We start from the raw sequence: 18,306 nt of genomic DNA, 5'->3' as shown, positions 1-18,306 counted from the left end.
GGCACACAGTAACACCCTGAATGGGGTGCCAGTCCATCGCAGGACACACACACACACTCACCCATTCACCTATAGGGCAATTCAGTGTCTCCAATTAACCTGACTGCATGTTTTTGGACTGTAGGAGGAAACCGGAGCTCCCAGAGGAAACCCACACAGACACGGGGAGAACATGCAAACTCCACACAGAAAGTACCCAGACCACCCGGCCTGGGGATCAAATCTAGGACCTTCTTGCTGTGAGGCGACAGTGCATTATTCAATCATTATTTTTCTCTGCCACCCATTTTTTTGGCTCATGTTTCACCCAAGGGTCTTGACTCTCGTCTAGGTGATGTATTTCATGTACGTTTAACATATTTAATCTTGCTGATCTGATGTAAAACTGCACTAAAAATGCTCAAGGTGAGGCAGCCAGTACCTCTGCCTCACTGAAGGGGGCGTACATGAGCCCGTCTGTAGTGCATGAGTATGAATTGTTGACCTGCAATAAATTTAATGTTCTTTCTTGGCTGAATATGAACCTCAACTATATGTGTGTGTGTGTGTAAATAACAATAACAAATTGTAAATTTAAGCTGCTGTATTAAATTCTTATATTTATTAATCTGGCTCTGAAAGAGTCAGTGCTTCACAAGCCTCGAACCTCACCTCACATCTGACACACACCTAACATAAAAATGGGGACTATATGACTCTATACTACCTTTGGGGACACGACTTTTCAGAGGACCTTCCAGGACCTGATGGTTCCATTAGTGACGTGTTGTACCTCACAGTTTGGGTTTTGCTTTATAAAAGTAAAGTATGCATAATGTTTTTCTTTTTATGTTATGGTGGGTTTTGGCAATTTACTGTTTTTTATTTGGTGTTACGCTGCTGTGAAATGTGGAGGCAGGATAATAGAACCATGGTTACTGTTCAAGCTACTTCATCACTGGCAGCTTGTTAACAGCGGTCCATGTTCTGTTAGTCTGAAACACAACCTGCAGACAGATAAAACGTCTTTCCCAACAGGCACTTAGCGAGTCCTTATAAATTTCATGAGGCGTCTTTCGGACGCTTTTACCTCCTCTGCATCCCGTCCGTCTCTCTGACATTGCTGAACGTAAACCGTAAAGATTTTACAGCAGATCCAAGTGAAAACAATGAAGACATTTTGATCTGGTTACCGTTCTGTTTCTGTAATTTTTAAAGGAGCTGAGATAATATTGAGGATCAGTATGAAACGCTTTTCCTCCTCTTCACTACTGGATGATAGTCATGATGGGATGATGCCAGTTACTGTTGGATTGGGTGGTGAAAAAAAACAGGACTGCTTGTTCACCACCCAAACGACTGGGACCCAAGCGCAGCTTTTTAAAGGAACGCCAACCACAATATTAGCACGACCATGGATCGAACCAGCAGAGTAGAGTGTTGTAGACTAATGCCCCACTCACTGTGCTACACCACTGGGTGTTTGACACAGAACAGAAATGAACTAAGTCTCTTTATTCGAGATCACGATCAGCCTCGGCAGCACTGATCGGTTTGTGAATAGAAGGAAGTAATTGTAGACACAAATGGAATGGTTTTCCAGGAGCAACTGTAGAACACGTCTGACGTCCGGGTTCTTGCTCTCAAGATGTCATCTAGATTTAGGAACGCACAGTGTACCTCATTTATGAACCACTGGAAGATGGTCGGGGCATCCAAAAACCCGAAATACATTACCCGGTATTCGTGGCAAGAAGCGGTAAGAAAAGCCGTCTTTTATCTGCCCCCTGTCTGATTCTGGCCAAGTTGTAGGCACTTGCAGGTCCAGTTTGGTGAATACTTGTCACTCAAACCCAGAAGGGAAGGATTTAGTGGTCAAAGTAGGGGCACAGGGACCTGTCATTTTCGGCAACCAAAAGAATCCAGAGTGGACGAAGTGGAGGCAAGTCAGCACAATGCTTTTTGACAAGAAGATACCAAACTACCTCAAGATGAAGGTCTACCAGACCATTGTTCACCCAGTGACGCTCTATGGGTTAGGTGCTGTACAGTATGGAGGTGAAGATGCTCCGCCGGTCCCTGTGGAGTCACAGTTTGACCATGTGGAACGTCAGGAATGTGGACAGAGAAGATGTGGTAAGCTCGGCTCGCATTGTACTTGACATGGTCGAACCGTGACTCTTCAGGGACTAAAAGAGCATCTTTATCTCCACCCTGTGCAGCATCTGATCCAGAGCACCACTGGTAGACCTTCATCTTGAGGTAGTTTGGTATTTTCTTGTCGTAAAGCTTGGTGCTGACTCCACTTCGTCCACATTGCTGATGATGCTCCCCTATGACCCTGGTGGAAAGCGGCCTCAAAGACGACCAGAGAAACATTAAAATGTTTTTTTGTCTTTTTTATGATGCTGTTTTGTCATCCTGGCCAGTTTCCTTTACACACACAGGCCGAGTGTTAGCATCGGTTTGGTTATAGTCAAAATAAACGCGAGTCAAATTTGTGGTCGTACCGCTGCTTTGTCTGCCCTGCATCTTTCCTCTTCATTTGACTGAAAAACCACGGGCCAATAAGATGAGGATCTCGTCGTAATCTTGCTTTAATTAAATTGTTATAATCTTCTAATTACGGTTTTCTTTATTTCCCTACAATAATTTATTTATTGTCTGTTTTAGCGCTGCGTCGTCCGATTCAGGGTGCGGCCGGTACGTCAAGGGCATTTTTATTAGCTCTGGTAAACGTTCCTGCTGCGAGGCCACATTTCAGTGTCAGATTTAATATTTATAACTTTAATATTAAATAAATCATTTTAATTATTTCATATTAAAAACCACAGTTAGTCTTTAAGGTTCGAACCCAGAAAACATCACACCTACTGTCACCAAGACCCAGAGCACAGCAGATAACTGAGCATGTGCAGAGGAGGGGTGAGAGTTCTATGGGGAGAGGGTGCTGAGGATGATGTGATGGAGACGAATGATCGGCTGTTGAGACCACTAACGGGAGCAGCTGAAAGTAGAATAGGAAGAACCTGACTGCTTCAGCCACTAGTGATCTGAAGGTTGCCAGTTCAAGTCCCACCACCATAGTTGCCATTGTTGGGTCCCTGAAAACGCCGTTAACCCTCAATTGCTTGAATTGTATATTTTTTTTGCTTGAATTGTAAATTTGTAGTGTAGTGGTAACTTAGTTGTTAAGGTATTGACACTAATAATGACAAGGTTGTCGGTTCAAGTCCCACCACCACCAAGTTGCCACTGTTGGGTCCCTGAAAACGGCCCTTAAGCCTCAGTTGCTTGAATTGTAATTTAATTTGTAGGGAAGTGGTAGCTCAGTTGTCAAGGTATTGGACTAGTAATCAGAAGGTTGCTAGTTCAAGTCCCCTCACCACAGTTGATACTGTTAACCCTCAGTTGCTTGAATTGTAATCAGAAGGTCTCTGCTTCAAGCCCTGTGGCTACCAAGTTGCCACTTTCGGGCCCCTGAACAAGGCACTTAACCCTCTTTTAGCTTGAATTATAATTTAATTTGTAGGGCAGTGGTTCAGCGATTAAGGACCCAAACTAATAATCAGAAGGTTGTCGGTTCAAGTCCCACCACCACCACCACAGTTGCCACCTTTAACCCTCAACTGCTTGAATTGTAATTTAATTTATAAAACTGGTCTGGACTAGTAAGGTACAGAACTAGTAATCAGAAGGTTGCTTGATTAAGCCCTGCCGCCTCCAAGTCACCGCTTAACCCGCTTAAGTGCTTAAATTGTATTCAGTCATGATTGTAAGTCGCTGGGGTACCAGCATCGTCACTCTCTCCATGAACAGGGCGGTAACAGTTTGAAATGCTGGGCGGAGAACAAATACACATACTGGACGCTGTTAGTTTGGTCTCAGCCCACAGCGGATCATTAATTTATAGATATTTATGTCAACAAAAAGCTAAACAAATCAAATTTTTTATACACCAGAGCTGCAGATCGTTCCCTCAAGACTCCGGTTCTGTTTTCTTTGACGTTACGGGACAAACGTTTAGTGCTTTAATCCAGGCACATCATCAGCGCATGTGTATTGATCACGGAGGTGAGATGCTTGGCGTTATCTGTTATTAATCCTGCTGTGTTTCCTCCAGCACTTACTGCACAGGGTTCCAGTTCCAGGCGTCTGCAGGTAATGGCTAAAGTCTCCATGAATATTAGATCTGCTTCCTCCTTTAAAACAATCTACAGCCGTAGCTCTTTATGTTTTTAAGACCCCCCGTGTGTGTGTGTGTGCAGGGTATGTCGCTCTCGTAGGGATTCGATACGCCAGCCGGGTGTTTCCTACCTCTCGCCACTTAAGAAAGCCGATCGTCCGCTCCCTGGCATCAGCATGGCGGGGAACATCGTGGTCGGGATGCTTTATAACTTACTGCTACCGCTGCTTCTACTAACAGGTACGTGGGATTAAACTTTTACCTCCTGATATTATGTTTTTGTGAAGTGCAAGAGTACAAAAAGGTTAAAAAAAAATAGTTTTAATAAGAATAAAATGTTAAAAAAAAAAGTGAAATAGATTAAAATAGATTTATAATAGTATTAATTTCCTTTTCATTTTTAGATACAATATTTGTGCACATTAATGCTGCTATTATTATTTACAACCCAACATATAATATCAATAATTGTGATTTTTTTAAAAACAATTATATATAAGTAACAATGTATATACATATATATAAGTAAATAAATTACTAAATATATATATATACATGTATATATATATATATATAAGTTAATAAAAAGAATATATGTATATAAGAAATAATATATATATATATAAAGTAAATAAAAAAGAAAATAAATAAACAATATCATTATAATAATTTATTATTAAAGATCTACTATATTTAAAATTTATATTTTCAAATGTAATGACATAAAAGCTGTTATTACAGATATTTAATTACAGATGTTTCAGATTTGTGAGTAAACGAACTGGAAAATGAATGTATGATTAAATATAAAAAAAAATTTCCTCCCACAGCGATAGCATTTCGCTATAATGGACTCTCCGTGGTGTATCTGCTCTTCCTGCTGTCCATACCTCTCCTACCGAGCCCGTCTCTGAGCACCATGAAGGGTGAGTCTGCACGAAGTTAAATGAAATGATTTATTAATGATTTAAAATAAATATAAATGTTAAATAATCTCCTGTATCATGAACAGCACAAATAAAAACACTGATATTATTTTAGGTTTATGTTGAATCTTCTGCATCATTCCTACAAATCTGTGGCTTTAACATTATAAAGAATTAAATCTAAATAAAAATACACTTTATAAAAGTATTTGGACGCCTGATTGTGAGCTTTTCAGACACTATTAGAACAGAGCGACCTCTTTGTGATCCACTGATGAAGCTTCTCTCAAGCTTTGAGGTGTGTCTGTGTGTGGGAATTTGTGCCTGTTTAGCTGGGTGCTGTCATTGATGTTAAATAAAAAAAATAAAAAAAAATTAAAAAAAAAAAAGCACATGATCTCCTTTATATGATTGATTTATTACAGCTGTTAGCAACTGTTGTGGCTGAATTCAAAGATTAGAAAAAGCTTATAAATTAATAAGTAAATAAATAAATAAGTAAATAAGTAAATCAATAAGTAAATAAATGAATAAATAAATGAACAAATAAATAAGTAAATAAATAAATAAGAAAATAAATGAATAAATAAATAAGTAAATAATTAAGAAAATAAATGAATAAATAAATAAGTAAGTAAATAAATAAATAAGTAAATCAATAAGTAAATAATGAATGAATAAATAAGTAAATAATTAAGAAAATAAATGAATAAATAAATAAGTAAATAAATAAATAAGTAAATAAGTAAATAAATAAATAAATAAGTAAATAAATAAATAAATAAGTACATAATTAAGAAAACAAATAAGTAAATAAATAAGTAACAAATAAGTCAGTAATGAATAAATAAATAAGTAAATAAATGACTAAAAAAATAGGTAAATAAATAAATAAATAAGTAAATCAATAAGTAAATTAATGAATAAATAAATGAACAAATAAATAAGTAAATAAATAAATCATTAAGCAAATAAATAAATAAGTAACTAAATAAGTAAATAAATTAATAAATAAATAAGTAAATAAATGAATGAATAAATAAGTAAATAAATAAATAGGTGCTCATTTATAACTAAAGGTAGACAACAAAAAGGTCAAAGTTTACACAGGGGCACAGAGATGGCACCACCCCTCTATAACCACCCTGCCCAGCTAATGAGGGACAAGTTTGACCCAAGGCCATAATCACAATATATATTAGGGGGCCACGCCCCTCTCCCCAATATTTAGATATGCTCAAAATGAAATCCCCCCACCAATTTACTGATGTTATAAATAATTATAAATGAACAAATTACAATAACAAGCTATAAGTAATGTTAAGAACTGTCAGTGTTCCCATCAGTTATTGGTTAAGCCTCGCCCCCCACCCCATCCTGGTACATTTGTCCCCCTTCCTTAATGTTCACTTCATAGTAACTTTACTGCATTTCACTGCCGACTTTGATGTAATCATTAAAGTTGAAAGGCGGTTAAACCCGTATTATCAGTGGGTTTTCAGTTTGTTGTATCTGAGAGGTTTGATGGATCCGCCCGTCCCTCCGCCCAGGCGTTCCGGCCGCTGTATTTAAGACTGTGCAGTTTGTAGTACGTGCTTGAGTAATAGGGAAGTCATTTTCCGGCCCGATCGATACGTGGCATTAAATTAAAGAAGCGCCCTTTGCTTCCGAGGTACTTTGTAAAGATGGACGTCCATCGCGGGCTCATCAATTTTGCATAACGGTGTAATTACAGGAGGATTTTAGAGCTGCGGCGTCAGCGTTTTCCCCCCCGCTGTCGTCAGTGTTTGTTTTTTATCTCTTAATAAGTTTCAGTTTTAAAATCTTATATTGTTTTTTAATGAGCACTTATTTACATCTTCAGCATTTAGCGGACGCTTTCATTTAAAGTGACTTAGAGTACTGTGGCAGTAAATTGTCTAAGCAATTGAGGGTTAAGGGCCTTGCTCAGGGGCCCAACAGTGTCAGCCTGACATCAGTGTTGGGGCTTGAACCAGCAACCTTTCGATGACCAGTCCTGTATTTCAACCTTTGGGCTACAGCTGTGTAAAATAAGTTTTTTTTTTTGCTGTTGGTACTTGTGGGCGGCACGTGGGTCGGTGGGCAGCACTGTCGCCTCACGGCAAGAAGGTCCTGGGTTCGATTCCCAGCTGGAGCAATCAGGGTCCTTTCTGTGTGGACTTTGCATGTTCTCCTCGTGTCTGCATGGGTTTCCTCCAGGCGCTCTGGTTTCCTCCTACAGTCCAAAGACGTGCAGTGTGTTTGTCCAGGGTGTTTCCTGCTTTTAACCCAGTGAATCAGACCCACTGGGACCCTGACCGGGGTAGAACAGTGGTGAAACAGACAATGAATGAATGAATGTTGGTACCTGTTAGAGCAGGAGTGGCTCAGTGGTTAAAGTACAGGACTAGTAACTGGAAGGACAATGGTTCAAGACCCACATCTGCCAGGTTGTCAGTGTTGGGCCCTTGAGCGAGGCCCTCAACCCTCAATTGTAAGTCGCTTTAGATAAAGGCGTCTGCTAAAAATGTAATGTAAGGTTGTGTTTAAGGTTTTAGGGAGGGTTTAAACATGAACGATCTTAAAAACTCCACAGAAATTCAACTTTTATTTTAGTTTTTTTTTTCCTTTTCTAACCCGTCACCTCATACATCAAGTTTTAAATCGTTTTTTGGACTTTATCAGCTCTTTTTCTGCAGCTCTTGCAAATCCTGACCACTAAAATCAGAAACGATGGTCAGACGATACAGAACCAGACGATCTTTAACTCTCCGTGTTTGGAGAACAAACGTTTCCAGCATGATATGAGTTCAATTCTCTGCGCCACAGAGCCGTAACAGAAATAAAGTTGTTGTTTTATTTTGTGAGGCGAGCGCTCGTTTAACATCGATAAAATCCCGAGGCGTTTTTTTCCCCGGGTCTTCAGCAGATGTGATGATCAATATGACAGAAATGAGGTGAAGCTTTTAAGGAAAATCCACTTATCGGAAACACGTCTGCTGTTTCAGCTAATGCGGCGGCCGAGACGAGGCGGCGTTCTGCTCGACACACGAAAACAACAAACAAAACAAAACGCTCGTGTGTGTGATCACAGCCGCCCCTCAGCCACCCCTCAGCCACCCCTCAGCCGGCCCTTGATGTGTGTGGCGCGGTGGCAAGAAGAAGGACCTGGGTTCGATCCCCAGGTGGGGCGTTCCGGGTTCTGTCTTATATCTGTAGTCACAGTCGCCCCTCGGTTATGTTTAAATCGGGTTATCTGTTAACGTATACAATATATAATGTCACGCCCATTACGGCTCTGTGATCAATCTGGTTGCTAGTCATTGATGTGTGAGGCTCGGTGGGTAGCACTGGCACTTCACAGCAAGAAGCGCCTGGATTCGATTCCCCAGGGTCCTTTCTATGTGGAGTTTGCATGTTCTCCCTCTGGGTGCTCCGGTTTCCTCCCACAAGTCCAAAAATGTGCAGTCAGGACAAGTGAAGGGACTAAAATGACCATCCTGTGATGGACTTGTGACCTGTACAGGGTGTTTCCTGCCTTCCGCCCAGTGAATCAGACCCACTGCGACCCGGACCAGGATAGACTGATTACTAGTCCAGTACCTTAATTGCTGAACATAAGAGAAAGAAGGGAACCAATACTTCGACCACGTGTGTATGTGATTATACGTGATTAAACGCTGGGTACGATCTCAATCTCAATATTCACGGTGGTCCAGTGGGTGGCGCTGTCTCCTCACAGCAAGAAGGTCCTGGGTTCGATTCCCTAGGGTCCTTTCTGTGTGGAGTTTGCATGTTCTCCTTCTAGGTTCTCCGGTTTCCTCACACAAGTCCAAAAACGTGCAGTCAGGACAAGTGAAGGGACTAAAATGAGCATCCTGTGATGGACTGGCGACCTGTCCGGGGTGTTTCCTGCCTTCCGCCCAGCAGTGAATCGGCCCCACCGCGACCCTGACCAGGATAAAGCGTCGGTAAACAGACAGTGAATGAACTGTTCTCTTTCTGGTCATCTTATTATTCATGATTTATCGGCTCTGAGGATTTGGGTCTTTTTTTCTCTGAGTCTCAGCATCCATTAGCTCCATACGTGACTAATCCTGGCTGGATTCAGTCTCGTCCTAAATGGACATTAGGGCCATAATTTAATCTAATGATGTAAAATATCCTACCTAACACCGTTTATGATGGTAGCCGTCTCTCCAGATCCATCTTCCATACACTTAAAAGGGTCAAAACTACTAAAAAAAATTATAAAAACGCTCGAGATTAGCAGCTAAAAACGCAGATTCATCAATCACAGACGTGATCGAAATATCGCTTCCCTTCAGTGTTCCTCACAGGAAACTCATTTGCTCTTATGTTCAGCAAATAAGATACTGGACTAGTGCTCAGTCTGTTTTACGGCCTGTTTTTCTCACCGTTTTATCCTGGTCAGGGTCGCGGTGGGCCTGATGAACTGAGCGAAACGCAGGAAGCACCCCGGACAGGTCGGCAGTCCATCGCAGGATGAACACCTATTATTAATTATCCTGACTGTGTGTATTAGGATTGTGGGAGGACACAGGACATGGACACAGGGAGAACATGCAAACTCCACACAGAAAGGACCCTAGGGAATCGAACCCAGGACCTTCTTGCTGTGAGGAAACAGCGCCACCCACTGGACCACCGTGTAAATTGAGATTGAGATCGTACACAGTGTTTAATCACATACAGACGTGGTCGAAGTATTGGTTCCCTTCTTTCTCTTATGTTCAGCAATTAAGGTACTGGACTAGTAATCAGTTTATCCTGGTCAGGGTCGCGGTGGGTCTGATTCATCGAGCGAAACGCAGGAAGCACCCCGGACAGGTCTACAGTACATCACAGGATGAACACCTATCATTAATTATCCTGACTGCGTGTATTAGGACTGTGTGTGGAAACCGAAGCACCCAGAGAAAACCCACAGGGACACAGGGAGAACATGCAAACTCCACACAGAAAGAAGGACCCTGGGGAATTTCCTTTAATAAAACGAAGCATTAAATCTCTGCCAAAACATTAACAGTTATAAATCCCTCTTTTATTTTAGGAAGAGGGGGAAGAGGGTTAAATATTCCCGAATTTAAATGTAGAATTATAATGAAATAAACGTATTAAATTATCAGTAGAGTTAGAAGTTGAAGTCTGTGCTGTTATTTTATTTATTAAACCGCTGATTCAGCTGAACTCGCTGCTCCTCTCATCACTTCTGTACAGCCATAAAATCTCAACCACATCCTGGTGATCACAAAGTCTGTAAGTGTTAGAACATATTTACCAGAAACCTGGAACATAAAGCTCTGTACACACACACACACACACACACGCACACGCACACACACACACACACACGCACACACACACACACACGTCTCACCGTGACACGAATCTGATCATCAGCATCAGTAATTTTATGTGTGCATGATATATCAATACATTAGGATTCAATTCATTTATTCATTGTCTAGTTTTTCTTCCGTTTTATCCTGGTCAGGGTCGCCTAACCTGGCTGCACGTCTTTGTACTGTAAGAGGACACAGGAGCCCCAGAAAAAACCCACACAGACACGAGGAGAACATGCAAACTCCACACAGAAAGTACTCATATCGTTACAGCTGGGAATCGAACCCAGGGCCTTCTCGTTACCCACCGAGCCACTGTCATTAACAATGTTAATTAGAGGAGGGTTAAATGCAGAAATATAAAAAGGAGATAAAGAAGATCAATAAGTGCTCATTTTACACCATGTTTGCATTTGTGTAAATTAATAATTTATAAATAAATTCTATAATGTAATTCTGGATTCTATACATATTTCTATATCATTATTTTTTCTTGTGTGTGTGTGTGTGTGTTTGTTTGTGTGCATGTGTGTTTTGTGTGTGCATATATGTGTGTTTGTGTACATATGTGTGTGTGCTTATGTGTGTGTGATCATGTACATATGTGTGTATATATGTGTATTTGTGTGTGTGTGTGCACATGTACATATGTGTGTATGTGTTTGTGTGTCTGTGTTTGTGCATGTGTGTGTATTTGTGTGTGTGTGTGCACATGTACATATGTGTGTATGTGTTTGTGTGTCTGTGTTTGTGCATGTGTGTGTATTTGTGTGTGTGTGTGCACATGTACATATGTGTGTATGTGTTTGTGTGTCTGTGTTTGTGCATGTGTGTGTATTTGTGTGTGTGTGTGTGCACATGTACATATGTGTGTATGTGTTTGTGTGTCTGTGTTTGTGCATGTGTTTGTATTTGTGTGTGTGTGTGTGTGCACATGTACATATGTGTGTATGTGTTTGTGTGTCTGTGTTTGTGCATGTGTGTGTATTTGTGTGTGTGTGTGCACATGTACATATGTGTGTGTATATGTTTGTGTATATATATGTGTGTGTACATGTGTGTGTGTGTACATATATGTGATTGTGTACATATATGTGTGTGTGCACGTGTGTGTGTGTCTACATATGTGTTTGCGTGTGTGTGTATGTATGTGCATATGTGTGTGTTTGTGTGCCTGTCTGTATGTAATTTTGTGTACATGTATGTAATTTTGTGTACATGTGTGTTTGTGCGTGTGTGTGTGTGTGTGTGTGTGTGTGCTCTTTAGAAAGGACTGGTCTGTTCTTCCTGACCGTTTGCTCCACCAGTGTGACCTTCCTGGCTCTGCAGTGTGGGATCCAGATCACCTACGCCTACGTTACTAAAGACAGTAAGATCAATAATCTTCTCTTCTGTTTTATTTTAATTATTATTTATTTTATTTTAGTCTATCGTCCGGCTGAGCGTCTACACAGACGACTGGTCGTGTCTGAGGGGGAGATGGTCGATGCACTGCGATGATCTGGTGCCCTGTCCAGATTATTATTATTATTATTATAATAAGAGCAGTGTTTCCCGGGTCATAACACACACCAGAATAAAATAATAAATATAAAGCAGATTGACTGTTTTAACTTGAGTTCTTTCTGTTGTTTTAGTGAATGAACCGCTGCAGACGTTTCTGTATCATCTTGGTATCGTCAGGTATTTTATAGAGAAGAATTAGAAAAAAAAACACAATCTAAAAGCTACAATATAAAACCACTTATTTATTTATTTATTTCATTTTTATCCACAGGTTTAGTGATATAGACGCCGGGAACATCGTTCGGCATTTGCTGCCGGACTTTGGCATGTTCGTGTCGTCGCTCTTCATCCGGAATTTGTGTAACAAGCTGCTGCAGCCGCCAGAGAATAATAAAGAGTCCAGCGTTCAGCTCTCTGAGACCGAGGTGAGGTACAAAACCCAGAATATTCCACCTGTCTGAGAGGCTTCTCACAAGACTTTGAAGTGTGTGTGGGTGTGTGTGGGAATTTGTGCCCATGACAGCATTTGTATGGCTGGGTGCTGATGCTTGGTTGTTGTTCCGGTTCATTCCAGAGTTCTGGGAGTCTGAGCAGGCTGAGCTTTTCCTCTCGTCTTTATAGAAAAGGACCTTCCCTAAACTGTTGATGCATATAAGTTTATATAGTTATATAGTAGAAGGGGCATCCCAATACTTTTAACGTTATGAAGCACACAGATAAAACTGGTTGGTCTGTGGATTGGTGTTCTGGTTGCGGTGTTGACCGTGGCACGGTTCCTGGTGCCAGACGGGCTGGTTTTAGTTGGTACTGAACTGTGGGGACTTTAACAGCTAATGGTTTTTACACACAATGAAAAACAAACAAAAATCATCCAGTGAGTGGATGTTTACATGGAGATCAGTATAGCGCATGAAGAGTCAAACACCGATCTCCATTATACTTTGTCTCACTGTGCAGAACCATCGATCAGCCAACAGAGGTCATAACTGCAGCAGTTATGAGGGATCCTTACACCCCTCCTTTCCCAAGCCAATCATGTCGGTATAAGTGCCACGCCCATTTTATTTTTTATGGATGTTTGTCATGAATTATGAATAAAATGTAATTAATTTTGTTTGATTAAATTCTGTATTTTATTTATTGTTGAAATAAATATATACAATTTTTAGAAAAAATGACCTACAGCCCCTTTATCACATGTGACTTCATCACATGATTTTTTTTGTCCTCCAGGACGGTGAGACGTCTGAATCCGAGTCCGAGGAGGACAGCGACGCCTCGTCCGCCCTGAGCTCTGAGGAGACCAAGCTGCCCCCCTCTGGTCCTCCTCAGTTCGTGCAGAAGCTGATTGTGTTTGCAGCTGGACTGAGGCTGCTGCTGTCCACCATCATGAACACGGCGGGGAGAGTGGTGGTGACCGTCCTGCTGGGACTGGCAGGTATTCAGCACCAACACACCCCGATATTTATTTATGATTTATGATTGCAGCCTTCATGTCATCTGGTTCTGTTTATAGTACAGAATAATAATAATAATAATAATAATAACAACAATAATAATAATATTAATAACATAATAATATTAATATTAAAAACAATAATAATGATAATAATAAATAATAATAATAATAATAATATTAATAATAATAATAACAATAATAATAATAATATTAATAATAATAAAAAATAATAATACAATTATTAATAACAATAATACAATAATTATAATAATAAAATAATAAAATAATATGAATAATATTGTTAATAAAATATTCATAATAATATTAATAACACTATTCATAATAATAATAATATAATATTATTAATAATAATAGTAATAGTAATAAAATATTAATAATAGTGATAAATAATAATAATAAAATAATATTAATAATAATAATACTATTAATAATAATAGAAACAATAATAATGAAATTGTAAAAATAAGTTATAAAATAGTAATAAAATTAGTAATATAATAAGATCAATAATAATAAAACAATAATAAGGATAATAATATACTAATAACAATAACACTAATAAATGAAAAAAAAAGAATAATAGTATAGTAATTAAAATAGTAATATAATAATAATATCACTAAAAATAATAATAATAAAGTGCAGATGTACCTTATAATATTTGGCTCCCGTCTCCTCTCCCTCTCTCTGTTCTGTATTTACAGGTATAGCTCTACCTTCCCTGACCTCAGCGCTGTATTTCGGGACCTTCCTGAGCCTCGTGTGGTGTTGGGTGTTGGGTCACTCCATCAGTCTGCTGCACTTCAGCACCTTGTGTATGTTGATGACCATATTCAGTGCTGGACACATCGTGGTCCTGTACCTCTATCAGCTGCCCCTGTTCCAGATCATCGTGCCTCCTCAGGACGTTTATGTGAGGTACTGTGAGGTACATATATAACATAACTGTGAGGATTTAATGATGTCTGAATGGTACTGCGGTGTGGTTTTTTCCAGGCTGTTTGGAATGACCGCCTTCATTCACACGAACTCGTCCCGACCGTACAGTCTGGGTCTGCAGGCGGACATCAGCTGGCCCGTAATAATCAACCCACTGGTGTTACTGGTGCTCTACTACACACTGGTGGCTCTTCTGCAGAAATGGGCCCCGCTGGTTACAGAGGTGCTTTATTTTAATTATATGAAAATAAAAAAGAACTACAAAGGGTGACGGGGAGGATAAACAATGCTCGACTGTTTACAGATGCTCCGCAAAGCTGCCTCCTAGGGCACAGGTAGCCGCTTTGCTAAGAAAACAGCATAAATAGCGTTAAGTGCTGAGCGAAGCGCCGACTTGCACCCTAAAGAACAGCTTTAAGTAGTTTTAAACCAGGAACCGCGCCACGGTCAAAGCCGCAACCAGAACACTAATCCACAGACCAAACAGTTTCATCTCTATGTGCTTCATACACTATAAGGACCATGTTCAGGTCGTGGCTCATTGGTTTGTGCTCAATTTTGTGGTTGAACTGTCAGTCAGATCAATTTAAACATTTGCAAATAATTAAAGTATTTCACCATCTACTCAACATAATATCACGTAAAGATTCAGACAATACAGAAAAATCTTAGTCCTTGTCATAAATAAAGCCATGTGAGCTCAGGGGTACTTTGGAAAACCATTGTCAGTCGACACAGTCCACCGCTGCACCTAAAATGCTGAGTTTTTACACTAATACACCGTGGTACAGTTTTTTGCTCCTGGTTATGTTCTTAAAAAGACGCCCCGACCTGCTTACAGGAGTGTTTACGCCATTACTGTAGATTTTAAACTGTATTCTGTTTGCCTGTAAGGAAATGAGGAAACAGAACCAGAGTCCGGGAGGAGATTCAGAACTTTACGTTAGTTTCTCAAAGATAGTGGACGGTGATCTCTTCTCAACAGGAACATCAGAGGTGAGGTACCACACACACACACACACACACACACACACACCGGTTCTATCATCCGGTCGGTCGTCTGCTAAGGTTGTTGTGGTCGAAACATGTGATGGGGGGGTTCCTTCAGAGAGGGTGTGAGATCTGGACCAGATCCGCTGTGGTGATGCCTAAATAAATTGCTGTTGTGTTTCAGGATGTCATGTTATTAAACGGTACCTGGGAGAACCACAATCCCGGGCTGGACTCTCAGTCTGATGGTGGCTGCCCACAATGCCTTGCTGTACCGGCGTACACCGATCCTAACGAGTCTCACCGATCCGGTACTGAAACACTCCCTATAATTAATGATTACAGTCATGAATGAAATAACTGAATTAGATTAAATGCACCAGTGTGTGTGTGTGTGTGTGTGTGTGTGTGTTATACTCAGAGGATGTGGATGAACAGGAAGTGAGCTGTAACACTGAAGACCTCGGGGCCGATGCTGAACCCGGCGCATTCACACTCCTCTGTCTGGCCATCATGAAGCACAGCTACATCAGTGCTCTCATCATCATGATGGTAACTTACGCTAACGCGCTAGTGCTGAGCACCGGGGATCCAGGGTTTGAATCTCAGTGGTGCTATCGGCCGGTCGGGCGTTCCGCATGAATGCGATTGGCTAATGTCCCAAACAGCCCAGTCGTTTAGAGGTGCGCTCTCAGTGCAGGTCCCAAGCCCGGATAGGAATAGGAGGGTTGTGTCAGGAAGGGACGACGTAATATACAATATACACCCTGAATGCTCAAAAGTATTTGGACGCCTGACTGTGAGCTTGTTGGACGTCCCATTAAAAAAACTAATGCTAATAAATTAGAGTGACCTCTGTGTGACCTTTTCAGCTAGAACAGCAGCCGCTCATCTTAGAAGCTTCTCACGAATCTTTGGAGTGTGTCTGTGGGGATTTGACCCGTTCAAAAATGGCAGCATTTGTATGGCTGTGTTTGTGTGTGTTCATCTGTGTGTGTGTGTTTGTGTCTGTCTGTGTGAGTGTGTGTGTGCATGTTCATGTGTGTGTTTGTGTGTCTGTTGTGTGTGTGTTCATGTGTGTGTTTGTGTGTGTTCATCTGTGTTTGTGTGAGTCTGTTAATGTGTATGTTTATGTGTGTTCATCTGTGTGTGTGTGTGTTTGTTCATGTGTGTGTGTGTGTGAGTGTTCATGTGTGTGTGTATATATATAAATATATTATTATAAACTCTGTTTGATGTTGTGTCTCTATATTTTGGGGACAGGTGTGTGTGTGTGTGTGTGTGTTTGTGTTTGTGTATATATATATGTATAGTTATTAATATAAACTCTGTTTGTTTGATGTTGCGTTTCCTCTCCCGTCTCTATATTTTTGGGACAGGTGTGTGTGTAAATGTTCATGTGTGTGTGTGTGTGTGTGTGTGTGTGTGTGTATGTGTATATAAATATATTATTATAAACTCTGTTTGATGTTGTGTCTATAATTTTGGGACAGGTGTGTGTGTGTGTGTGTGTGTGTGTGTATGTGTATATAAATATATTATTATAAACTCTGTTTGATGTCGTGTCTATATTTTTGGGACAGGTGTGTGTGTGTGTGTGTATAACTATATTAATATAAACTGATGTATATTTATACGTCTGTATATTTTTGGGACAGGTGTGGAGCATCACCTATAACTCCTGGCTGACGTTTGCGTTGCTGGTGTGGTCGTGTCTGATCTGGATGTCGCGGCGGCGGCGTGAGTACACCATGATGAGCGCCCCGTTCCTCTCCGTGTACTGCACCCTGCTGCTGGTGGTGGGGTATCTCAGCACCCTCCGTCTCCGCCGTGACGAGCTCTTCCCCACGTTCCCTGCGGCCGTGCTGGTGGATTTCGACCTGTACGGGTATCACACGCCCTGCCTGCACCTAGGGGCCAAGGTACGAAATCACAGACCTGAAAACAAAAGTAAATGGACACACAGAAAACACCACAGATTCTTTTTACTGCCTTTTACCAGGCGTCCCAACTTTTCTGGAACTGAGGTTCATGTTTTTATAAGAGTGACGTCGCCGGTTTTGTAGATCTGCTCTGTTCTGTGTTGTAAATGTTTTACACCTTCAGTTTCTGGATGTTTTGTGTTTGTATCTGTGTGTGTGTGTGTGTGTGTGTGTGTGTGTGTGTGTTCATTTGTATGTTGTGTGTTGTAGATGTTTTATACCTTCAGTTTCTGGATGTTTTGTGTTTGTTTTGTATCTGTGTGTGTGTGTGTGTGTGTTCATGTGTGTTTGTGTCCTGTGTTGTAGATGTTTTACACCTTTAGTTTCTGGATGTTACAACGACAGCAACTGATTGAGAAGCAGGAGAAACAGAATCAGGAGAAGATGGACGAGAGTCTTTACAGTCTGCAGGACGTCAGCGACACGTTAAGTACGAGTTCAGTGCTCGGTTACGACTGTACAAATAAATTATCTTACAATTCTGTGTGAAAATCAAACTGATATAATTTTCTGTTACTTAAATAATTAAATAAATATTTTTTTGTTGCTTAAATAATTAAATATATAATTTTATATTACTTAAATAATTAAATAAATAATGTCTATTGCCTAAATAATTAAATAAGTATTTTTGTTGCTTAAATAATTAAATAAATTATTTTCTGTTGCTTAAATAATTAAATAAATAATGTCTATTGCCTAAATAATTAAATAAGTATTTTTGTTGCCTAAATAATTAAATAAATTATTTTCTGTTGCTTAAATAATTAAATATATAATTTTCTGTTGCTTAAATAATTAAATAGCAATTTTCTGTTGCTTAAATAATTAAATAATAATTTTTTGTTGCTTAAATAATTAAATAATAATTTTTTGTTGCTTAAATAATTCAATTAATAATTTTTTATTACTTAAATAATTACATATATAATTTTCTATTGCTTAAGTAATT

General features: G+C 39.9%; 1 protein-coding gene across 1 annotated transcript in view; it reads left to right on the top strand.

Annotated features, from left to right (window-relative positions):
- The first annotated feature begins 2,031 nt into the window (after nt 1-2,031).
- The window catches only part of si:dkey-11f4.7 (piezo-type mechanosensitive ion channel component 2), a 48,563-nt gene continuing 32,288 nt past the window's right edge, over nt 2,032-18,306 (top strand). Inside the window, exons 1-15 of the mRNA XM_062998205.1 lie at nt 2,032-2,115; nt 4,103-4,140; nt 4,248-4,405; nt 4,996-5,091; nt 11,725-11,826; nt 12,095-12,140; nt 12,235-12,388; nt 13,197-13,401; nt 14,148-14,361; nt 14,440-14,605; nt 15,277-15,378; nt 15,557-15,683; nt 15,794-15,924; nt 17,031-17,294; nt 17,661-17,802. Of these exons, the coding sequence (XP_062854275.1) occupies nt 2,032-2,115; nt 4,103-4,140; nt 4,248-4,405; nt 4,996-5,091; nt 11,725-11,826; nt 12,095-12,140; nt 12,235-12,388; nt 13,197-13,401; nt 14,148-14,361; nt 14,440-14,605; nt 15,277-15,378; nt 15,557-15,683; nt 15,794-15,924; nt 17,031-17,294; nt 17,661-17,802 (2,029 nt within the window). The remainder of the gene's footprint in view (nt 2,116-4,102; nt 4,141-4,247; nt 4,406-4,995; nt 5,092-11,724; nt 11,827-12,094; nt 12,141-12,234; nt 12,389-13,196; nt 13,402-14,147; nt 14,362-14,439; nt 14,606-15,276; nt 15,379-15,556; nt 15,684-15,793; nt 15,925-17,030; nt 17,295-17,660; nt 17,803-18,306) is intronic.

The sequence above is a fragment of the Trichomycterus rosablanca genome, chromosome 7 (genome assembly GCF_030014385.1).
Source record: "Trichomycterus rosablanca isolate fTriRos1 chromosome 7, fTriRos1.hap1, whole genome shotgun sequence".
Lineage (NCBI taxonomy): Eukaryota > Metazoa > Chordata > Actinopteri > Siluriformes > Trichomycteridae > Trichomycterus > Trichomycterus rosablanca.
The sequence above is the reverse complement of the archived record's forward strand: the minus strand, read 5'-3'. Positions and strand labels throughout refer to the sequence as shown.